Source organism: Pyrgilauda ruficollis, unplaced genomic scaffold (assembly GCF_017590135.1).
Source record: "Pyrgilauda ruficollis isolate IOZ18807 unplaced genomic scaffold, ASM1759013v1 scaffold104, whole genome shotgun sequence".
NCBI classification, from domain to species: Eukaryota; Metazoa; Chordata; class Aves; order Passeriformes; family Passeridae; genus Pyrgilauda; species Pyrgilauda ruficollis.
In genome coordinates, this window is record NW_024508545.1 from 431,313 (window position 1) to 457,573 (window position 26,261).

At 36.9% G+C, this 26,261-nt stretch overlaps 1 protein-coding gene across 1 annotated transcript in view; it reads right to left on the minus strand.

The window, feature by feature from the left end:
- Window positions 1–26,261, minus strand: part of RIT2 (Ras like without CAAX 2) — a 171,234-nt gene that overhangs the window by 109,216 nt on the left and 35,757 nt on the right. The window contains exon 2 of the mRNA XM_041469646.1: window positions 11,400–11,456. Within this exon, the coding sequence (XP_041325580.1) occupies window positions 11,400–11,456 (57 nt within the window). The remainder of the gene's footprint in view (window positions 1–11,399; window positions 11,457–26,261) is intronic.

Consider the following 26,261-nt stretch of genomic DNA (forward strand, 5'->3'; position numbering starts at 1 on the left):
TTATACATTGCACATTCCATCTTCTATTTTTTTTTCCTTTTTCAGTTTTACCTATAGATGTGTACAAGAACCTCTTCTAGAATGTCAGCTCACTGTTTCATTACTGTGGTGCCCTTTCACTCTTTGCTGAAAAGCACTGGAAGCAAAAGCAGCTTAATCTCACTTAGTCTATGGTAAGTAAAACAAACAAACAAAAAAACAAACAAACAAAAACCCTAACAGTATTATCTGTGCTCTAAAATGTTTTGTGTGATCAGAAATCTGAGGGAATTGAACTTTGAGCTCGTTAAATTTAGTTTCTCTTTTCCTTTTGTGTTCTCATGATCATGAAGTTTATTAACAAAGCAGTTGGAAAAGGAGGCAATGGCCTGGCAGCCTTCAACAACAATAAAATTAAGAATGATTGTGGTGAACAGTTTTGCATGGGAGAGATTTTCTTCTATATGGACTAATCAACAAGGATACAAAGCACAATGTACAATAGAAAATTCAAGGTAAGACACCTATTTTCAGACAAAGGAGGTAAAAATATAAAACATTGGTAACCAGCAAGGCAAACTCATTGCTACCTTTTCTGGTCTTGCAGCACCTTGCACCCAGTCAGATCTCTGTCATCAAGGCCCAAAGTTTATAAATTACAGCAGGATATGTGAGCATAACAGTATATGTCACTTTATCCACTCTGGAGAAAAATATTAGGGCCATTAGCAGATTAAAAATTAAGCACAAAAAACACCAATGCAAATATCTCCTTCTACAGAACCAGTGGGTATTTTTATAATGCTATACTTTGTACTAATTTTTTACTCTTTGCAACATTTTATTTTCTAGCTGCAGATGAGCGTTTCCCCCTCCAAACTAGAATTATTATTAATTAAAGCAAAATGCTTCTTCACAAGGCCACAGAGTGGTTACAAGTTCTGGTCAAGATCAAATTTATTTTACAATTTATGTAACCAAGATGAAGTCTAGAAACCAAGGCACCCCTTGTCCTTCATTTCCCCAAACACAGGGATAGAGAAGCTCATTCCATTCTTACACAGCAACACATTGTGAAACACAGAATTCTTCTGGGTTTATCCACCTCCTTTAAATGATAACTTTCTGCTGGGATTCAGCATGGATTTAACATTAAAGAAGGCACAGTTGATCTGAATAATTTGGTCCAGTGAAGCAGCTTTCAGTTACAATGCAAATGCTGTTATCAACAAAGCCACCATTTATGATTTTAATCTGCAAATATGCACATATGTGACTAATATTGTGTTAATCATTGCATAGGAAAAAGTTTGTTGCCTAGAAAACTTGTCCAGGTCTTCATCAAAACCTGCAGTACTGTCCTCCAAACAAGCTAAATTTTACTTGTTAAATGTTCCCCACCCAAGTGAATAAAGCTATTTTTCTCAGAGCTAGGTCTAGCAGAAAAATTACAATTTCTCTGCAAAAGTTACCAATTTTTGCAGCCTAAGATTGATGATAACTCAGGAAAACCATTGCACTTGCTGTTAGGAACTGCTTGCAATGTAGATAATGCTACTAATATTTAATAAAAGCATAACATTCCTTTCTCTGCTTCCAGAAAAATTTAATTTCATTCAAAGGCATACATGAACAAAGTACTCCTGTTTAATCAAAACATGATAATTAACAGAAGTCCAAGTACCCTTATCTAGGGGAACAAGGATAGCAGGTAGCAATTTCACCACTCTTTCAAGTCTGTGCTTGTGCGACTGAGTGGGAGAATCCGAGGGCTACGAATTCACTTCTTGTCATTTCAGGGGAAGTAATTAGCAAGTTGGCTACATCTGCATGGTTATTAGCATGGATGGTGCCTTGGATTTAGTAAGGTGTAGATGGCTGCTGGCTTCCATGAAAGAAAGGTTAATGGAAACATTTGTCCTGCGATGAGGAATTTTGAATTGAGCGTGATAAATCTTCCGCCTCTGGAAAACCCTGTCATGGGCGTCTCTTTCAATTTCAAAAATCGTTTGTGGAATAATTTTGCTAATCACAATATACAGGATACAGGTAAGTAAGTTTTCCCTACTCATGGGCTGCAAGTCTTGCTTCAGGTCCTTCTAAGTTCATGACCCTAATGGTAATTACAGTTAAATAATTGTAATTGCAATCACCAAATGAGGTGGTGACACCCACGGCAGAACCGCCAGGCAAAGGCCACAGAATGAGTTTGGTGTCCACTCCAGCTACAGCCATATAATTCCCAGGAAGCTGGACATCCTCACCTGCCACAAAACACGACACTCCACCCCACTTTTAGCCCCAAGAACCAAGGCTTTCTTTATTGTATTTCACATTTCAAAGAATTATTCATCTAACTAACATGAGATGCAGAGGTTAGAGTGACATAGTCATGCTCTATCACTTTGCATACTTACACTGCTAATTAGAAACTACAATATGTGTGTGGCCTCACTGTGGATAGCAGTTCTGGGTAAACATATAAACTCTCCTGTTTTTGGTGTGACCATCCAGATGCTGACCTTGCTTGCAGCCAAAATCAGTCAGGATCTAAAGGTTCAGAGCCCGATTCCACAGATCATATGAGGGGTTCAACCCAACGAAAAGATGTCAGTGAAACTACTACAAGAGAGCTGAAAAGAACCTAAGAGGAGATATTGCCCCAGTTTTCTTTTTTGGGTTAATATTAGGGTATAATTGTAGGCCTGAGAGTAGGACGGAAGAGCTCAGCTCTGAGAATATTCTCTTCTGCCAGCAGAACAATTTAAGCTCTTTTTCTCCTTCAAACTACTAGATTTATCAATCAGAGACTTGGTGGATCAAAACAGGGGAAGCAAAGGTGCTTTAGTGGAGTCAAACCAAAACCACCCATTGCTGAATTGGAGGTCTTCTGCCCTGTACAAAACTGGTATGAAGAAAAAAAAATTACTGTTTTGTGTAGAACAGACAAAAAAATTTAATAATGGTTTCTATTCTTGGCTGACTCTTTCTACACTCTGAATATAGAAGATATTATAAAATGATTTTAATAAAAATGTTTCATTATTGTAATTATTCTTACTATTGCTACTATTATAAAAATATACCACAGAAATGCTTTTGTATTGTCACAATTATATGAAAAGGCTTTTTTCTTCCTTCCTCTGTTTTAATTTGACTAATCAGTGCTTAAGAAGAACAACCACCAAGTCACAGTTCTATAAAGTTTTTGGTTATTTTTTGTATTATTTCTGCATTTAGCAGATACACAACTAATCTCAGGTTTCCAGAAGAAATAGAAGGGTAATATACCATATTTTGATCCTCCACACTTTGATCCTCCACAGATCCTTTTCCATGAAGAGAAGATGGCCAAGGCAGGAACACATTTTATTTCCAACACAAAGAAAATTAATTGAGTATGGAAAATAATAAATATAAACCATTAGCAGCTAAGGGGTACTGGTGCATTTTTGAATGTGTAAACAAGGCAAGCATAAATCTGTCATGACAGCACACAGGGTAAACACTTTTCTGTCCTCTTTTAGCCATAGCAAGCACTTGCTGAGCAGAGATTTTGGATAAATAGAATAATATAATCATAGCAACCCTCATAGTTGTCCACCAACTGGATTTAACTCTTCTGACCACCACTCACCACCTGCCAGGTTTTACTCATAACAAACAGAGTCATTTGTTTGTTTTCTTAATTTCTAAAGCAATGGAGAAAGGGAAGTCTTATCACCAGCCAGATTATCATTTAAGGTAATTCTGATTAGATAAATGTTCCAACTGAGAATATAGAGAGCCATGAAAGGTCACAAGAACATTTAACCAGTTTTCCTGCTTTGGAGATGGTCAGTAGCCAAAGGAATACCACACCATGGCACAGGAAATTGCCACTTCTATTTTTGACAACAGGGATCAACTTGTGAAGGAATTTTGGCTCATGGACTGGTGTCTTGAGAGTGAATGCATGAGATGCTTGACTGGGTTTTCACACCTTGCCTGTCCCATAAATAAAACCATTTCTGATCTCTTTCATTCCCACTTCTACCACTTTTTCCACATATTTGTTTCTACATGATCCATTTTGACTTTTTGAGCCTTGAGAACTATTTTTTTCACCAACTTTTTTAAACTCAGTAACCTGTCAGGCAGCTATTCCATATTCGGGTGGTTTACTTTTTTTATGGAATACTACTGAATCAGCTTGAAAAACCATTCAATGAATGCCAGATAGCCAGTGAGGCTGGGAAAAGGGCAGAGATGAAGAGCGGGATTTCCTCTTTTTCTTCACCAGTGAGTTTTAAGATTTGTCTTATTTCACCTCACAAAACTACAGACTCTTTCAGTGTCTCCAGTGCCTGCTCCTAGCAGGTGATAGCTCATGCATCAATCCTTGCCCATGCTTTAGGGTAAAGAATAGCTCCAGGTATTAATAACTAATGGAGATACCTTTGTATATTAGTATATTATAATATTAATAGCTCTAGATAGATAGCTCTACACTTGATCTCTACACTTTTTCCTCCTCTGAGACTTCACAGCATGGTGAAGCAGGGGCTCATAGCTGAGGCTGCTGTCTGGCGCTGCTGTGCCTGAAATGAATCTGCCAGTAGAGCTGCTATGTTCAGTTTTCTAAGGGCATGTGAGATAGACACACACCACTGCATTGCCAAGGCTGAAGTGCAAGCCAAAATCCTCTTCAAGGTGTTCTGACAATGTCCAAACTTTGAGGAGGTGTTTGGCGACTTGAGAGGGGAGATCAGCCCTGAATCAGCCCTCTGGGGTACCTATTCTCCAAAAAGACACTGACTGCATTTGCTTCTCTGATATTGCTCGTATCAGAGATGTTACTAAAAGAAAATTATTAGATTAAGCAAGGTTTCCCTGGTGTTTGAAAATGTTGATTGAAAAAGAACTGTCACCTGATGTAAACAGCCCTAAAAATAATTCCATGAGTTGTATGTGTAAGAAAACCCAAATATTGGACATTAAAATTATGACCACGATTTCAGGGGTGATTCCCCTTGAGTACAGAGAGAAAAATGCAACCTCGTGTTTGATAGTTTTTTGTATGAAGTCTGAAAACAATTTAGGACTGAACAGCTGCTTTATGACAGCAAAGTTCAAAGAAGGAAAGTTTAACATTAGAGCAGGAGATTGTGTGTCTGAGTAACACAGCATGTTTAGAATAGGAGCAGACTAGTCCTTTAACAAGAAAAACACTGAAGTTCTCAATAGAAAGAATCAAACTTCATCATGATCTCAGACTTCATCTAAGACAAACATATCTCATACTGAAACGTTGAGAGATTATCCCACTATCATTAATGTGCACTTTAGAGAAAAAATACTGCATTTAAAAAAGAAATATCTCAAAGAGAAATAGGATTATTTTTTGCTTTCAAGTCAAATTGTTTCCATCAGAGAGAGAAAAATCTGCTGTGATTTTCCAGTCTCCCCTCTCTGTACTTTCAAATAATTTGTATTTTCTTTCATAGTAGGACAAAATAGTAACACTAAGCAGAAGGCGTGTTATTGCCTCCTTGAAATCTAAACTAACTGAGCAGTTTGGACACTTTTTCCATTCTTAATTTCTTGATGCTGTTCCCTACTTTTCTATACATGGCTTACTTTTTGCTTACTATGGAAGAACCTACACTGCCAGACATATGCCAGTGTTCTCCTTCCTTTTGCCACCTTAGCAAGGACAGTGCACAGCACGTCTCACTCTTCATTTTCCTCTATCCAGATACTCTGAGAGGTAGCACAGTGATTTTTGAAGGTCCTTGTTCTGATAAGCTGTCAGAGAATGCTCCACTATTCATCTTCAGGCATCTAGATTTAGAAACCTACAAAATATTTGTCTATATGCAGGGTAGGTAGCTAAAACTCCTTACTCTGAAGTGTGGATGCTATCTCGTTGCCCATACTGGAGTCTTGATGTTTGATATGCTCTTGGGAATGTTTTCTGGTTCTAATTCACTGGACTGGAAGGGCTCTGGTGATCCATAAATCCTGTGTCACACTCACAGAGGACAGATATCAGCCACACAGAACCTCTGGAAGATCTACAGCCTTCTGGGTGGGGATCCGGAACCAAAGCAGGACTGCAGGGCACAGAATCCTTCACAGAACACTTTAGGTTGGAAAAGAGCCCTGAGATCACTGAGGCCAGCTGTTAACCCAGCACTGTCAAGCCCATCCATGTCCCCAGGTGCCACCCCTACAGGGATTTTAAATCCCTCTACGGGTGGAGACTAGTGACTCCACCACTGCCCTGGCAGCCAGTGTCACTGTTTAATATCCCTTCAGAGAAAAAAAAAAAATCCAATGTAAACATTCTCTGGAGTAAGTTGAGTCCTTTTCCTTTTGTCCTGTCCCTGTTGCCTGGGAGCAGAGCCCTACTCTCTCCCCGGCTGTCCCCTCCTGTCAGGAGCTGTGCAGAGCCACAAGGTCCCCCCTGAGCCTCCTCTTCTCCAGGCTGAGCCCCCTCATCTCCCTTGGTCACTTCTCATCAGACTTGTGCTCCAGACCCTTCCCCACCTCTGTTCCCTTCTCTGGACACGCTCCAGGGGATTTCAAATGGCTCCCACAAACTGTGATAAAGGAAGTGAGAAAAGAACTGAATCTCCACTCCTAAATCTCCTTGAATCTCATATAACTGGAACCAAGATACATGATTCATGTGCAGTATTTATAATTGGGATGTCTAAATGTGAGCCTTAGTCAAACAGAGAATTCATAACTTCTGCTTTTTTTGATATACCTAAGTAAAATTGTTTTACACCAAAAGTGATTATTAATCTCTTAATAATGCAAGTAATACCAACAGACGGCAAAATGAAAAATAAAAACACAATTTTAAGAATATGGTTCAAAGGCATGCATCAGTATTTTTGTACATTCTTCATTTCTTGTTTGAACAATGATGAATATGGAAAATAGAGGCAATATTGCTACATCTACATAATCAGTGTGAATACCCTTGGGAGAGAGTCCTTGGAGAAAAATTGATCATTTTATATGAGTTTCTTATGCCATCTCAGATAAGGCCAATAAATATATGAAGAATGATGAATAAAAGAAAAAAAAAAGGAAAAAAAAAATTTTGGGGCTCAAATCCAGTTGTGACATGCTCAGTCCAATCTAAATATTTATTTTTGATATAAAGAAAGAGAATGAGAATTAATTTAGTGATGGTCTGCACATGCATTCTTGTTTTATACAAGAGCAGAAATGTTATAGAAACTTTTTGCACCCTAAATATAAATGTGAATAAAACTTTTGTGGCAAGATGCCTTTCCCCAGATGTGTCCCACCTTTGTCTTCTTTAATTTTTAATGAGTTTGTATTTCCCTTGCTTTATACTTTTTCATTATTGTACCTTCAAATCAGATACAATCTTTATATCACAGATATTTTTTGGTATGCATTATCTAAAGCTAGAGTATTTCCAGCTACATTTTACATTTTTCTGTCTGAAATTCAACCTCACACTTCCAACACCTTATTAAAGATGAGTAAATGCATTTTATTTGATGCATTAGTGAATGCACCAGTTCGTTAGGGGACCTCATGGAAATTCATGTGCTTAATGCTAGAGTGCTTTCCATCCCACACCCATTTCAATTAGAGTTTGACATTGACACAGCCTTAATGCCCTCAACTGCTCATTTGACACAATCTCATGCAGTGATATCTCACCAAAACAGGAAGCTGCTCTCGCATCTCGTTTGCATTATGTATTCATTTTAAGATTAGTCACATGGTTAATGAGCATCTTGGAGCCTGTCCAGTTTGCTGCTCTCTGTCGTGTTTCCTTTCCTGACACTCCACTTGCATTAACTCTCTGTGATGTTGCCAAAGACTGTGCAGACTGTAAATTGCTCTTAGCCATTTGTTCCAGAAAATTATCACATCCACTGCCATTTGGAATTTATGCCCATTGTTGACTACAATGAAATATTAAATGTGTGCTAAAATAATTTTATTCTCACAAAGTGCTAAGCCCTGATTTTTTTTCTTACATACAATCTAATACTAATTTTACCCTTCACCTTCCACTTGACTTACAAAAGTAATATGTTTCTGTCTCAAAATTTTGAACTGCAATGATTGTAGCAAACCAAAAAAAATGGCCATTATAACCATTTGATCTTGAAGTGGCATTAAAATCAAAGTGACAGCATTAAAATTAGCAATTCAGGTAGCATTTAACTTTTTAATCAATGTTTACTCTATATTTTAAATGAATACTGACACATCTCTTTCTGTATTTATGTGTATGCACACAACATCAGGTAAATTCTTCAAAAGTCTACATAAATCATAAATATAGAGAGAAAGGCATGTAAATAATTCTAAACCTATTTGCATAGTCCTTTCAAGATCAAAATTAACACATTTGAAGTGTATGTGTGCATAACAAACTATTTCACAGGAATCCATGGAAATGAAAAACAGCTGAAATTGTTATTTTACTTCCTTCCCAATGCTTAAAATGGACAATGAAAAGTTCAAAATTATAAAGAGATTATCAATATTTTGGTAGATCCAGGGTCATCAACAACTTCCCTGTAAAACTGAAAGTGATCAATTTCTGGGATTTCAGGGACAATGATGCTGTTTACAATGGCCCCTCTATTTCACTACCATTTGTTTTAGGAGAATTAATTAGAAAAAGTCCCATCAAGTGCAAGTAGGGACAGCATCATTTCTGTCAGCACTACCTCTTTAAATCTTGGTTAAATTTGAACAGTTAAGCACCATGGTCACTGCCACCACAATTTCACACCATAGAAAACAAAGAGAATGTAACTGGTAGTGCAAGAACATCAGGAAAAAAAATTATGTGGGTATTTATTAGATTCTTATGTACATGTCAAGCAAATGAGACAATCCACCTTATCTTAATGCTCAGCTGGAGAGCTATAGTCTCAATAGTTTGGTTAACACTGGGAATCTGTGGATTATCATTTCAACACACCATAGACCTTTTTCTTCTGGACAGGATCACCCATTCAGTGACCTCCACAGAAACCTTTGTTCCTTAAAATGACCAGAGAAATAAAACTGCAGGTACACAGAACTATTTATTTCCAAAGAAGTACCCAAAAAAAAAGTGAGGCCAGTTGCCCATAACAGTTCAGGACAGCACATAGGTTCCATAAAGAAGATAAAAACTGAGGAGGAATGGAAGGGGCCTGAAATGTATGGCACAAGGAAAAGGCAATAAATTGATATCCAGAGAGATCAGGGATTGCAGAGAGAGAAGAAAAACTATTTAATTTTCTGCTTTGTCACTCAGCCTGCTTGAATGTAAATTTCATAGGGGGCCTGTTTTGTAATTTCTGCATCATCTGCTGCTGGATTACACTGAGGAAAAAACCTCTGCCTGGAGATATCACTGCTCTGATCTTAGAGGATAACTTCGGCATGACACAAAGCTTCTGTGTCTATCTCCTCATGACCTTAGAGGAATAACCTTTTCTCCTGACATCAGCATAATCTTGGTCCTGGAAGTGCTCATTTTGGATCCCCTTATTTTTCAGGCTGATGGTCTAAATAGTAAAAATATCCTTACCAGTGGATGTGTAACTAAACATGAGATTAGCTCTGTGAGTTGAGACCAGTAGCTTAAAAGTAGTAAAAGCAATCTCAACAGTATAAACTTTTTTCAGTGGGCTGTCATTTGAAAATTATGGGCTTGTAATTATAAATGCGACAGCAAGTAATTCCTTCTACTTGTTTTTTTTTTTTTTTTGTTTTATGTACAATTTTAAGGAGTCATACAACAAATTTTCCTAAGGAAAAACATACATACTTAGCCCAAGATCATTCTTTTCTGTTTAGTATGCGTTTTAGAACTCAGATAGTAGTAAGACTTTTTCAGGTTGTCCTCATCATGATCTGATAAAGAGAAGTGCTGAAGAGAAAAACTTGTACTTCCAGTTCTATGTCTAGCCAGCTGGGTGAGAGGGAATTCAATAATTCCCTGCTCACTTTTACCCTCTCTCCTCTTCTTTAGTGTTGGTTTTACTGAGTAGAAACACTTTCTCACTCAAGGAGACCTTCATCCTGATCAAGTCCTCAAGGCATTCCTGCAGTATGTGCTTGGAATGCACTATAAGCTTTCCTTCTCTTCATGATTATATATTATTCATATTGTGGTGGTGTCTAGAGACCAATAAATTAAGATTATGATGAGATACAATATAAGAATAAATACTGATGGCAGGTGAATAGCTAATAATAAGGATGGATGTATGTACATAATTTAGTGATGTCAATAACTAATAATGTTCCTCTTTTCCAATTAGATTTAATGATTTAATTTTTTTTCCTGAGAAAAGCAAATGAATTTGTAGCAATTCCACAGTAGTTTTGCCTTCTTTAGAGATGACACATCCCATTGGTGTTTTGCAATTTTTTTTAACAGCTATAAAATTACTAGTGACATGAAGAGTGTATACATTTTTTCCTTATTAAAGTTATGACCATTTACCAAGAATTAAAATCCAGGAAATGTGGAATACTATAGAAATAAAAAATAAAGATAAAAAATGTCATTGTCTGCTCTGTAGAGCAATACAATAATTTTATAGAAGTAAAAGGTGAGTTGGAAATACTTGAAAATTTCAAAGAAAACAAAAAAATTTTTGGCTAAGAGGAATTGATTTCTCTTTTTTCCCTCCAAAAAACTCTTTGTAAATGTGGATGTTTTTAGTGCCTTCTCCACTTATTGGACCCAGATTCTGCCATCTTTTCCTTGTTACAATTAAATATTGCACATAGTGTGTATAAATGCAAGTATAAATAAAACTAAGTAATAAAGACACAAATTAATAAACATAAAGGTCTGACAGTCACTCAGCATTTAAAGTTATTACAGATTAATTACAGATAAAGACATATATTATCATAAAGTGTAAAATAGATATGTGTGAATTTCTATAATCACAAGTAGGTAAACCCAACAAAGTTAGCAGAGTGTGTAATCCCAGAGCACAACTGTATTAAATTGAGTGGTCATTTGATGTTGCTCAAGGAGGTCAGCTAAGACTTTAATACTGGAAAATAGCACTAAAATAACAGAACTTAAAAAAACCCAGACAAACAAACCCCACTCCAGATTGGAGTTTTCATATTCTTTGGCAATTTTGTTTCATATTCTGTAGTTATAAGTGCATGACATTAATAGTTACAATGCATTGGCAGAATCCTGTTTTTGAAAGAGATTTTGCATGAAGTGCATTAGGAAGAAATATCTGTGGTAAGACCAGGACACAACTCAATTTTCATCATGAAATTAAGGTGTAATCTAAAGTTTTCAAATCTTGCTTCTATCTAAGGGTCTTTTAGAAGCTGTCTCAGTCTCGGTCTCACACAGGCAGAGAAACTGAAAGGTGAAGGTGAGAAAAACCTGTACTCACCTATAGTTGGGTCATGGTAGTCAGGGAACCGATGACTAATGAACTGCATTGTCATTGCTGCAGAGGAAAAAGAGAGAGGGAAGAAAAAATAATTATATCACCACCATTAAATAGAAATAGCCAGAAGAACACATGCATAAATCTCTCACGCAAGTATTAGCTCAGGTTGTGAGCATAATTTTTTTAATGTCTACTTCTGCAACAGTGCATTGGCTCTACATTGATAACTCAAAACTGATAAATGAAGAACAATATTAATTAAACCTCTTTAATTGTCTTAATTTCCAAACTTCATTGTACTACTTCTGTGTTAAGATCTTACATGTTTTTAACACTTGGTAAATACTGTTAATCTGATATTGCATACAGATGAAAATTGCCATGACAAAACCACAAAACATGACTTACAGAACTGATTCATAAAGGTTTTCACAGTGCTATAAAATGCCACTAACTGTGGCATTTCTGGTGTATTTAGTGATACCTAATTCATTAAACTTGATGCAGCAGATGAAGGCTCCTCTTAACCACCCAGAAAACTTTTCTTCTGAGGAGAATGTTTCATGACTGAATATTAACTCATGTAACTCAGGAAAGTTACATGAGACTTCAGGAAAACTGCATTCTGCCATTTGGAATAGGTGGCAAGTTATGAAAATAGAAAATGAAATAGGTGGAAAACTATGAACTGGAAGTAAAATTCCAATTTATGCAGAAACACATAAACTTTCATGTCCTGTCTAACATAACATGACATCTGAAGTTCATTGGCCTTGAAAAGCCATGAAAGTAAAGTTGGGTATTCAGTGACTACAGTAACATCATAGCAAATAGATGAACTTGGGAAGTAACACTTTCTTTGTTGCTTCATCCTCATAAGTTTGAATTTCAACTAATTTTAATCTCCCAAACAATGACAGTTGTAAATAAAAACCTTTCAAAAGTTAAATTGTTAATTCTAATTAAATAGAAGAGGGAAAAAAAGGGTCAAAGAGAATTTTTTAAATACTGCTTGATTTTTAAACCATTTTCTTTCCATTTTTTTTTTCCGGCATTAAAATTCATAGATAGTTGTTTAAAAAAGTAGCCCACCTGAAACATTATTATCAGTCACAACACATGAAATCTAACATGAGATTTTGCCTCATGTCTTGAACATCTCAGCTGCTTTCAACAAAATGCACAACAGAGGTTATGAGCAAGATGTGAGATATTTAAAAAATCTGCATATAAATGCATTGACTTTTCAAACAGCATTGTCTTAGTTTCATGCTTGTCCTCATATTTTCAAGAAACAGAGGCTAGGGAGATAGTTTTATGAAATGATAAAGAGAAGAAGTATTAAACATTTATTAGCATGTTAATAAATTATTGCATCTTTAGACAAATATAAATGCTAAGAAGCAGCATTATAAATTCATAGATACCCAGAGAGGGTAACTGTGTAAGAAAAAGCTCATTCAGTCCATATATATTACAGGGCAATAAATCTATGTACAGTCACACTTGTGTCTTCTGTATTACATGTTTTCAGATGCATCACTTTTAAGCACTATGCACATTTGACACTTTTATTTCCAGGAGAGATACCTGTTTTGGTTTTTTTTAATCATGACAGATTTTTAGCCACCTCTGTTCTGATTGCTGTTGGTGGTTTATGAAGAACAAATTCATGTCTGATGTGATTTGCCTAGTTTGCTCTTAGAAGCTGAGGCACCTAGCAGAGATACTGTTCATATGGTTTATGCCTACACTTTCCCAGCTTTCTGAGGCCCTGTACCACAAATAAATTCAATTTGCTTCACTACCTGCTACTTTTTCTTGCCAAGCATTTTTTAAAAAAACACCCCAAACTATTCTGCATCTGATCTCATTCTGTTCCCTTCTGGAGCTATGCCTGCGTCACAAAATCTGTAGTTATAATTGAAACAAAAATTCTAAGAGGACAGGCAGAACTCATGGTTAATGTTTTTCCTCTCGCCTGAGACAGCCACGAGTCAATACATCATTTATATCCTCATCAAATTCACAGGATTCAAGAGGACTGAAATAAGCATGACTGAAAGAATCATGTTGTATTAAATATCAAATTTTCTATTGCGGCATCAAAAGTGGAAGTGTTCCAAAAGAATGTGAACGTAAGGACATGGTTTAGTGGAGGCCTTTGCAGTGCTGGGTTAATGGCTGGACTTGAGGATCTCTGTGATCTTTTCCAATCTGAATGGTTCTATGTTTCTATGATTGTATATAAAATGAATCTGGAGAGGGACAGGATTTGAGAAAGGTGTCAAGAGAAGCACACGCTTACTCAAAGTAATGAAATGAGAACACCTTACATTCATCTCCTTCAGAAAATGATGAATAAAACTCCCTTCTTTATTCGTTTTGTCCCACAGGTTCTTCCCTGACAGCCCTTTGTCACAGGCTCCTCCTAATCACCAGGGGAAGGAACTTCTTTGGCCTCTTTAGTCTTTGTCACCTCTCACTTGGGGATTTAGCACTTTCTGGCAGAAGGAATTGAGGTACACTGATCTTTTTTAATCACTGAATTACAATGCAAGATAAGGAAACTGGTGTATAGGTAGTGGGATTTGCAGCCCATTTTCCTCTGTGTGTTCCTTAAGATAAGAATTTGCATTTTCTGCTATACCCAACTTCAGAAAATATTTTCAGCGCAGGCATAGCTGGTCACTTCGTCTATGGGAAAGGAACAACTGATTTGTGGCTACAAAAAGTGAGTTCCTTCTATCAGGAGGACGAAGGACAAGGAAGTCTCCAAATATCTGATGTGCAACTCAGCTAAGTCCAGTTTTACTAGGCATTCCACAGACCTGGCTGCTGGATATGCAGAAATTAGCTCTGAATGATGGCTGAAGGTTGGTGAAGTGCTTCCCAAAGGAAATGGACCTTCAATCACCACTGGCATAAAACCATGAAGCTCAGCTGGAGCCTCAGGAATTAGACCTGCCCTATCTGGGCTTCCCAGCAGGACACCTGCCTCAGCTGGAATATGCTGGCTTCTTCATTGCTACTAACATCAGCTCCAAAGTCATTTTCCAGGGTGAATTAATTTTGAAAACTAACAGAAAAATGGTATTGGTATTTCATGCTGTGTCTTGAAAATATTCGCCTTGGTCCCATGGTTTTCCTCATCCATTACCTTTTTTTTTCCCCATATAAATTAACACTCACACCTAACAAATTCAAACTGTCATTGAATATTTTGTGAACTTTCCCCTTTGGAAATCCAAATTGTACTACACCAAATTTTTACAGGTTTATAAATTAGGGATCCTTGATTCTCATTTATGCCACACATAAATCACAAAATGTGGCTTTAAAGCAGGATTTGAAAATAGAATAAATTCATAAGACTGATTATTGAATAAAATACATATACATGTAAAAACAATGTCAGCTAAGAAATGGTTAAAAAAAACAAATCAAACTAAGCAAAACCCTTTTAATCCATAGCAGATATTGTGAAACATTTTGAATTGCAAGTTGTCTGAAAATTTTTAATGAATATTTTATGACACTGTGAAGATAATTTCATTTAAATGGGACATGTACATCACACAGAAGCTATGATAAGTAAAAGGATCATTGTTTCAGATGAATAGCATCTTCTTTATATCCATCTGTGGCTAAGCAAATGCAGGTTGCCCCAGCTGAGCAAATGTAAACCTGACATGCATGAATAACTGTGCAACTTCAGATTTTCCTGTCTTTTTAAAATAATAAAGGGGTTCAGATCCTTCAGATCAAATCCTTCAGATTTTTTTTTTTTGCAAATATGCTACAATGTTCATTGACTATCTAAAAAGCTGTACATTACACCTATGCTGGCACAGAAATATATATGTTTTCTTTAAATAATAAACTTAGTCCTACCTTCTACTTTCAATATAATTCTAAACACCTCTTAAAATTATTTTATTATCCACTAGTAGAAAATGCCATGCTTAGCAAAAGGCTGAGGTCACATATTTATTCTGAATCCTTTTGACCAGTACAGCAATAATAAAATTCATTTAAAGAAAGAATTAATCTTAAAAATATATGTGTGTGAGTAGGTTCACAAGCCAATAGGAAAAATATTTTGATACTCCTACAGCTGTGAAAGCAGATAGAATAGAATCCCACTCTTCTCCTAATTTGTTCTAAATTTTATTTGTAACAAAAACTCTAAAAGCAGTCCTACACTATTTTTCAAGGTTGGCGAGTACATTGCAAGCTTACACAATATTTGTTATGCTAATAATATCCGTGATGTGAATATCTCATTCTTCCTGTCCCTCTTTATTGGCCCAAGAGCTTGCACATATTGACACTCTCCTGGGTGATGGGGTGATGGTATAATAAATCTGTTTCCAACAGAATCTTTACCCTCATCACAAATCCTACACTGTAAACACTCCAACAAAATTACCACAGTAGGTGCATCTCAGAGACCAGTGATTCCATAGAGTAGATTCGCATAATTTAAAAAATCCTTCCAGTGGATCCTTAACTCATGTTTTCTATGAACATTGAGCTTTCAATGAGACCAGTGTAGAAGATGGACATTAAAAAAATCTAATATGGGGAAGTGAGTGGATTTGGGGATTACTTAATGAATAATGGGAAAAGAACAGAGCACGTAGATATTATTAGAATAGAGAAGGTGGTAAAGAAAGTGCAGGGTCTAAAAACAAAGAGAGCACCATAATAAGAGACATCGTCATGGAAAAAGAGGAAATAAAAATGTTTTATTCAAAATTTAACATGCCACCTTGCCCCTGTCTATATGGAACATTAAAAACTTTCTAAAACATGGTCAGGGCAAGATGGACACACATTATTTTATTATTAAATAAATATTTTGCATATTAATAAATATATACAAATTGTATTTTATCAAAATTAGACTATTTCAATAACTAGGCAAGAACTATATTGCTACTATTTTATTTCTGAAATACTAAAAAGTGAACAGTTCTGGTCTGTCTGGTGGTTTCATACCCACAAGATCTTAGGAGTGGCCTTCTAAAATATATTGTCTTTTCAAAAGTTCACGGCTGAAGACTGCAATGTTTGCTTCTTTTTCATTATCTTGGAAAAATTACAAGCATCCCTATAAATAACTATGATTTTTTAGATTGGCATGTTAAATATATCATCATTTGAAGTTATTCCTCTACCCATTCAATTTTAACCACCAGACACCAACCAAGTGAGGTTCAGCGAGGGCAAGGGCTGGGTTCTGCACCTGGGCTGGGGCAGCCCTGGGTGCACAGACAGAGTCTGTGGGGGATGAGATCCTGGAAAGCAGTGCCATGGGAAGGGACCTGGAGGTCCTGGTCAGTGGCAAGTGGAACTTGAGTCAGCAGTGCCCTGGCAGCCAGGAGGGACATCCCTGTCCTGGGGACATCAGGCCCAGCATCACCAGCCGGGCAAGGGAGGGAGAAGATTACAGCAGAGCTGGCATCTGCCTCTGGCGTGCCCGAAACATCAAGGTCCCACTCTGCTCTGGGCTGGGGCTGCCTCACCCTGAATACTGGGAGCAGTCTGGGTGCCTCAGTATAAGAAAGGTCTTAAGGCTTTATAGAGCCTCCAAAGGAGGGCAACAGAGATGGTGAAGAGCCCTGGGGGAAGCCGTGTGAGAGGGGCTGAGGGCACTGGGTCTGTCCAGCTGCAGAAGAGGAGGCTGAGGGGAGAGCCCAGGGCAGCCACAGCTCCCTGTGAGGGAACAGGAGGGGCAGGCTCTGAGCTCTGCTCTGAGGTGACAGGGACAGACCCCAGGGAACGGCCTCAGGCTGTGTCAGGGCAGGTTTGGGCTGGGTATCAGGAAAGGTTCTTCACCCAGAGGGGGTGTGGGCTCTGGAACAGGCTCTGCAGGGAATGGACACAGCACCAAACCCAACAGAGTTTGGGCAATGCTCTCAGGGACAAGGTGGGATTGTTGGGGATGGGACTCAGACATCCTTGTGCGTTTCTTCCAACTCAGAACACTTTTTCATTCTGTTATTTTGTGAATAGTAGGAGGTGAAGACAGGGTTTTTGTTGCTTTTTTTTTGTTGTTGTTTTTTTGTTTGTTTGTTTTTTGTTTTGTTTTGTTTTGTTTTGTTTTCCATGAATCTAATTTGCTCTATGAACCGCATTAATACACACAGTAACTTTGTGTGGGGGGATAGAATATAAGAAAATAAAGATAGTGGAGAAAGTAATCTCTCCCCTAAGGAATTGCAGCTGGGCCAATTATCAAAGATTAGGAGCAGGCGTGACTTTAACAGGCCACAGCTGTGACCAATGAGAAGAAGAGTGTTATAAAAGAGTGGGTTGGCTGGTGGAGGAGGGAATTGGAGTTAGTTGTCTGCTTTGTGGGGCAGAAAGTCAGTGCTCTGAAGAGCTGCTCATGAGAAAACACCAAAAAAGTTATGAAACTTTTGTGGTAAAGAGACAAAAGTGTGGAACTTTTGCAATCTGATGACAACAACTTTGAGTTTTTGTACACACCAATAATTATGAAGTACATAAGGAAAAAATTCTCTAAATGTGATCTGATAAAGATTTCATCTGTGTTCAGTTTCTGCAAGTTTAATGACTCAAGGTCAGAAAGACTGAGAAAAGCAAAAAAGTACTAAAATTAAACCAAAATTTTGCTTGGAAAAAATGAGAATATTAGCTATGAATTAATTTAGGCTATGGACTAGAAAATATTTTTAGACATTATATGAGGGATCTTCTGGAACAATATTCATACATGGAAATTGGAAAAAAACCTCTTTGATTTTAAAGAGATTTTTAAGTTAAAGGATTGAATCAGTGAAATATTACGTTCTTTTGGAGAATTTTTCTCACTCTATTCTCAGTTTCAGGTAGGGAAATGTTAACTTAATAAATAGCGTTTTAATAAGTATAACATCTATAATTAGATACACGACTATATATCAATTCTGGTAATGAATGTTTGGTTTCCTAAAATATTACATGCTTTAGATCTCAAAAACTTTATAAAACTTTTTGCTTTCCAGGAAGAGACTTTCATATGGAAAGCAATGTTTTGGAAAACACAAGGATTATTTAATGAGCCTAGATTTATGATCTTTTTGGGGTGGGAGAGTTAGCAGAAGAATCTGAAGGAATTTCATATACAATTAATGAAGTCACAGCCTGCCTATCTGCAGCCTTTACGATTTTGAGCAAAATATGTTGTATTTCTGTGTTTGTTTTCCTACAATTTCCTAAGAACCTTTTTCCCTATCAGCTCAGTGACAGTTTCCCAAAGGACTATGTGACTGGAGTATGTAAGATATTTCCTTTGGTTTTATTTGCATTTATTTTATCTACACATGCAGCATAAACATCACAGTATGTTTTAGAATTGATAACTGGTTAGGGTTTAGCCACCTGAACAAAACAAAAGGAGTGGTGGGGTCAGAGAAGCATTTATTTGGGTCAAAAAGACATGTGAGAAGAAGAGTGATGTGTAACACAGGGTATTTTTTAATGTACTTCATGAAATTTAAAGAGTAAAGGGCAGGTACCTAGAGATACAGACCAAAATTTCTAGCAGTAAGGTATTTTTGTACATTGATTATAGTTATTTGTATGATTGCCCCTTGACACGGTAAATTGTAAAGTGTACAGCTAGATCAAAAAGTTTGATTTTTTTTTTTAAATTGGTTGCAGTAAACTCAAAGATCTCACCCCACAGAAATGCACTCTTATCTTTATAGTGCCAGAGGGTGTGAAGGTTTCTAAGCAGAAGTTTTAATGTCTTTTACTCTGTTCTTCCCCAAACACCACTACAGACTAGATGCACTGACAGATCAGTCTCAAGATGCCTTTGTTGTGGCCCAATACATCCATTTTTACTTTGTCATGCCCTTCAAGGAATTGGCCAAAAGCTTTACCACTTCTTTCAGGAGTGAATGCTGCAAGATCTGTGAGCTGCAATTATTAATTTTTTAGGTTGTTACAATGTATTATTTATTGAGCATTAGCTCTGAAAGAAAGGTAAGCAGAATTTTATTTCTGTGTTAAGCACATTCTGGTGTACTAGCAAAATACAGAAGCTTTTTGTAACACAATCTCTTGCATAGGCTGGGATGTTGCTATAGCATCAGATTTCTATACTCTTTTTTTGCTAAATTAGTGTGTGGTTTTTTCACCTATAGAAGCAGAGGTCCACTGAAAAGAATATCAGGTATCGGAAAGGAATAAAAAAATCTTAAAATCAAGAGTCTTTTAAATTTAATTTGTATTATTAGAATGAAAATTAAGCACACAAAACCGCATGCAAATTTTAAACAGAAAATCAAGTTACTAGGGTGGCTGGAGCAGAAACAGGGAACTCTTCCTTATCCACTGTAACCCTTACCACTGTAAAGTAAGAGCAGACTGTAATCAAAATATGCTGAGGTGGAGCTGGTGATAACAGAGACAGGCTGATGTTTTCTTTGTAAAATAGTCAGTTTTTAATTACTCCTCTTGCATCAGAATGAAACCAAAGACTCAATGCAGAAACCTATATGTTGAGACAACGTGTTCCCTCAGAGTAAAAATAAATAATTCAGAACAAGATGAGTGGACAAAAAAGTAGAAACCATATTTTGTTTTGGATGATCTTGAATGAATAGTTAAAAATCACTCACCACACAACAGTTCTCACCCCAGTCTTTCCTATAATCATTAGATGTAGAGATATTAATTATCATTATTTTCCTTTGAGATGTCATTAGTAGAAAAATGACAGATACTAGGCAGTGGTTACAGTTTTCCAGCAGGGACTGAAGAATGAGCAGAGAAAGTGTGCAAAAAATTAATCCTAGACATGAGAAAATTGTAGGAAAATGCCATTGAGGAAAAGTGCTCTTGTGTCAGAAAAGTTTCATGTCTTCTGAATCAGCACAGTCTAGTGAAAAACAGCGGTACTGAAGACTTCTACCTACCATTAATATCTACATCCAGACTCAGTTCCAGGTCAGAAGGCAGAACACGCTGAGTTGTAAAATTTGTGTTAAAGATTCCATTTAGTGGTTAAGGAAACAAGGAAGTGGATGAGAGTTGCATTTATTGCCCACATAAGAGACATCATCATAATGTGAAACAAATTAACGATAATGATAAGGTAGATTGCTACCACTTACAAACCATTTCCTCCATAGTGTATCCCTGATCCCTTCCCAGAAATTCTCCCACAAAAATACTGAACATTCCCTACCCTGCTTAGCTTATGTGATTTGACAAGATGCCTTAATAAACAGAAATTACTGCTGGTAAATGCTACCATTAGTGCATTTTCCCACCGTGTTTCTTCCATCAGGTTAAAATCAGAGAGAAAACTTAATGTGTCTTCTACTGTTCTTCAGTTAGCAAATCCAATGGCAACTTAAGCCTTCCATTAGTGAGCAATCCAAAATATAATGACATAAATAGGTTTTAAAGCAGGCTCCAGGATAATGTGATTTTTTAAAGCGGAATACATTAAATAAAGATAGAAAGACTCAATTTTCACATATTATTTCAGAGAAGAATAGAACTGTTCTTGGACCATTGCAGATAGACACATTTCAATTAAAGTCAATGGATAATACCCATTTTTACAAAGGGAGTAAGGCAAACTAGAAGTACAGGGTCGTTCTTCATACAAGGGACTCTGGCTTGCTGCTACCAGCCTCAAGTGTCATAACTTCACTGAGAAAAACACTTCCAAAAAACGATAAAGTCATTTCATTCAATGAAAAAAAAAAAAAACACAAACAAAAAAAACCCAAACAAACAAACAAAAAAAAACCTCTCAGCAACCACATTTATTTCTCTCCCATTCTTTTTTTAACTGTTGACATGTTTCCCTGTAAAGATAACCTGAGATGCCCAGGCTTGGTTTGCTGCTGTTTCAGGTAGCGCCAAATTGAGGTTGTTTGCAGGTTTGCTAACATAAACTAGTGCTTAGCTCTGTGCTACCTTCCATGTGAAATTACACCCCATACATCAAGCAGTGAGGAATTGGCATTGACAGCAGCTGTATTTTCTTGTGAGTGGGAGAGAGTAGCTGCTGTTGTGTAACGTGGTACCAACTTTTCTGAACATCAAACCTATGGTTTGGAAAATTGATGACATCAAAGAGAAAGACACAACTCTTCCATTTAAATCCTCTCAGAAATCTTATTCAGGGTGGAAGTGGAGATAAGGTTTTTGATAATTCTTTTCTTTCCCATGTCAGGTTTTCTTAATGTATCAGTAATAGGGAATTGAGGATAACATCCAAATTCACAGATACTGTAGGCAGCTAATTCCCTTTGACTAAACAAGCTTTAGGTGATTATCTGCCCATGTTGATCTGATCTATAACCTTTTGTTCCTCTCTCAAACACTCAGGTGTTATTTTGAAAGTTTATAGAACCAGGAAATTCTTTAGGATGGAAAGGACCTCCAAGCCCAACCATTCACCCAGCGCTGCCCAGGCACCACTAACCCTTGTCCCCAAGTGCCACATCCTCATGGCTTTTAAATCCTTCAAGGATGAGGTCTCCAACACTGCCTGGGGCAGGCTGTGCAAATGCTTTACAAACCTTTTAGTAAAGAATTTTTTCCCTAATAGTCAACCTAAGCCTTCTCTGGCACAACTTCAGTCCATTTCATCTTGTTACCTGGGAGGAAATATTGACTTCCACCTAGTTCCAGCCTCCTCTCAAGGCAGTTGTAGAGAGTGATGGGTGTTGTTGGTGATTAAAGTTATGATCTTGTTTCCTGCTGCTGATATAACTTCCATTGAAATTAAAATACTTCACTGTGAGAAAATTGGTTTATGATGAAATTTGAGACAGGAAACTGTACCAAATGAAGGAAAATTTACTTGTTTGTGGTGATGGCATCAATATTCTTGAAATTATGAAACTGATTTACTAACACTACTGTTATATATTTTATAATAAATTACATATATTTACCCTTCTACTATAAATTAACATGATTAATTATGTATCACTTTCACAAATATTTTTTCATTTCTGTTTATTAAGGTAGCTTAATATGCTGGCTTTCCTTTTCAATGAAAATGTAAACAAAATCTAACATATTATATTTTTATCAGAAATTCTCTCATCGTTTCTTTCAATATGTGATACATTTTTTTCTGTTAATAACCATGGTGGTCAAATAATATTTAAAGTAGACTAACAAAGAAGGAAGCATTTCTGAAGATACATCTTAGGTCAGAAAACTGGCTCCAGAATATTGTTAAAATCCCAATAAATATTTCAGTTCCTCAAAAACATTTGATTATTCCCAGAATGTTGTCCTCTGTAATTTATTTCCTACTCATATATTTCAATTTACATTTCTCTTAGTGGAGTTATTTATCTCAGTGGAGCTAAACCTGCACTATATGAGTGGAAAAATGTTCCTCACTGCTGAGGTGACTTTGCACTCAACATATTGTACTTGTCATATCTCAGATGTTTTCTCTCTTAGCTAATTAGGCAACACTTCACAACAAAGTCAAACCTGCCACATTAACTCTTGCACCAACATGAGTTCTTAATGTCTTTGCTACTGTACTGAAAATGTTTCTGTCAGACCACGGAAAGGTGAGGCTCCTCAGTTTATTCCCCCTGCATCCACACATGAACACCTCCAAATCTGAAAGGCTGGTAATTATGAACTGTTCCTCAAAAAACAAATCAAACTATTGAGCAAGCCTGGAAATGAGGAAAATTAGATCTTCAGGATGGAGAAGTTGTTCTGTGTTGTAACTGAGAATATGGTTATGCAGGGAAAATAAAATCACTAAGGTAACAATATTCATCGAGTCAGAGAAAAAATTGAGCTTAAAGGGACTTCAAAGACCAACTCTCTGCCCTGGGCAAGGACATCTCCCACTGGTTCAGGTATCTCAAAATCCCATCCAAGCTGGCCCTGGAATTTTAGACTTGCCGTAATAGACATCCTACAGTTCTAAAGAGTAGCTTTAACATTTTAAGGACATGGAAAGGAATAGAATATCTTAACATATAAATACTTCAGAGGCTGAAGTTAATTGGGAAGAAGAGAGTTTCTAGATCCAGAAAACAGCAGGTAATTTGGAGAGAAACCAGAGGGAAATAATGAGCTATCTCAAAGGACAATACCAACCCTTATGCTTTCTGTTACTTTCACTTTACGTAGTAATCACTGAAAGACTCCTGAGGAAGTTTTATGCAATTGTGTCAATCTGAGGAGAGATACAGAGAGGTGTTTTAAGCTTTTGACACTGCTACTAGCTCTCTGTTATTTGATTATCACCAGCATCTCTTCCGCTTTTTTTTCCAAACCTGCAAGAAAACCAGGGCAGCACCAACATGGAGAGGAACTCTGAGATTTACAGGATTGCCACATAGGATTTGGCTGTGAAAGCATTCCTTAACTGTTCATCTGAAATTAAGTTAGTAAAACCATGAAATTTTTGAGAACAAACTTAACCAATCCCTTCAACATGACATTACGTGGAGTAAAAAAGGCAGGGGGCATGAGATCAAGCATTTTGCACGAGACCTTCAAGTTATTGATAGAGATCAAAAGACTACAAAGAACAGTGACAAAAAAGTGAAATGAGGCCTCTCATCCTCTTCCTGCTCTCTCAGTACAAACTTGGCTGGAAGTTGGCATCTGCCAAAAGCACATTCATATGGCTTGACACATGTACACCCTACATTATACGGAGATATATAAACAGCAGGCACAGTTGCCAGACATGTTTGGGGGTGAAAGGTAGCACTTCATGCACTAAAAGAGGTGATTTATTACAGCATTAGTGTGCCACTGAAAAGGTCAGAAGGCTGCAAAACAAATACAAAAAGTTTTAGAGGGCTGATTGTAAGTTCGCAGAGAAACCCTACATTATCCTATTCAATCTTGTATCCTCAGTGTGAATAAGAAATGTTAAAGCTCTCAATATGAGCAACATGGAAAGACTTGACAATGCTGTTGGGTTTTTTTTCCCTACAGCTGGAAGGAGATGACTCATGACCCAGGAACACTTAGGCCCCAGAACAGGCTGAGTCTCAGTCTTTCATTCTTCTGGGCTAAACTGACTTTCATGTATTTCGTAATGCACTCTCTGCCCTTGGTGTCATTTATTCTGGTGTGAACCAGCTGTCTCAGGGGTTTATGGTGCTATACATCACCATCACTTGATGGCTGACTGAAGCCCTATTTGGTGACCCTAGACCTTTCCATGAAGAACCAGCAGCAGGTAAAAAACCCCAACCAAACCACTGACTGAACAAGCCAAAGTGAAACAACCTTCCAGATCTTCCCACTCCCCACAACAAGCACAGTGTACTTATACAAGTCTTGAAATTTATATTAGAGGCAAAATTCTACTCAGAATTTCTGAAATTTAATTTGGAACACGAAACACATTGGGGTGAGATAGATGAATAAAAACATTTTTGAACTTTGAAAAATATCCTTAGACTCAAAATTAACTTCTTGTTCATAAAAGGCCGTAAAAACCAGATATATGTAGCCATTTCTGGATTTTCCTAATTGCTGTGGAAACTTGTTCTATAATCAGATCTCCTTGAAAAAATAATTTTGCCCCATGGTCAGGAGATTTTCTTCATCTGCTCCATTGTAGGACTAAGATTTGTGCTTTCCCATTCTCTACAGTAATTACAACATTGAAATTTTGTCTTGGTGGTGCAGAGGCATCATAACTCATCTCCTTAAAAATTACAACTTGGCAGCTGAAAACCATAGAGAAACTTGTTTAAGACCCTGATAAGCTAATGACTGCCTTAATCACAAACAACCCACACATATTCAGGTTACAACAACTGGAAATGTTCCCTTGAGTATATATATATATATTAAAAAGCATTTAGGAGGACTTTTAGGGGCCCAGTGAGTAAGATGATATTGAAGTACTCTGCATGCTAACAGTGTGAGGACACTGTGCTATGCTGATTCAGAAATGACTCAGCTCAGTTACCAGAAAAGGGGAGAATCAGGTTTTTTTCAAAGGTACAGTGATATAGATGTGACAGAATGACTCATCTGTCATCAGTGTTTTAGTCAGCAAAGTCTTTGGCTGAATGGCAAGTATTTATAACTGGAAAATAAAGTCACTCAATCAAAAGGAAGTAAGCAAAAAAGATCTGGATATTAAGCCTGGTTTTTAACATCAAGCTATGAGGTCACTGCATTCCATAACCTGAACACCATTTTAGTGCTAAATCAAATCCATTGAAAATTCTGCTTTTTGAGTTTCTCTCTGTTTCTGATTCAGAGAATTTATATTCTGCAGCACTCACCTGAGCACAGAATGAATAATCTCTGTCCATTTGCTCGTGAAAATATATTTTTTCTTCTGCATTATGTCTTTCACTGGAGGTGTTATTTCAGTTTTCCATGGCATGCATGATAGAGCTTGGAGCATCTTCCTTAGAGAGATCCTTGCATGAAGGTTTTGAAGGATATAAACCAAGATACACAGAAATTACTGTGAGCTTCTCCACTGATATTAGCTGGCATTTCATGTAAGTTTTCACTTGTGCAATGCTCTTTCCACAATGTCCTTCAGCAGGAGTATTTAAATGTCTTCAAAATAAACCATAATGAGTGAAATTGTGACTCTGGGGTCAGTGGAAAACCTTTCTATTTAGGCTGAAATTTCTCTTTTATCTCCATATAACTGTAGTTATTTGCCTTTATGTTTTGCAAATGAATACACTTATCACCTATAACTTTCCTTTGGTGCATGTATGGTTTCGTGACTCAAAATATTGATGTTTTTTATAAAGGGGGAAAGAAAAAAAAGAGATATTAAACACAGCTTTCTGTTTTTGAATTTTTTTAGTAAAAAAAAAATCAACTCCTGATGATTTTATAAAT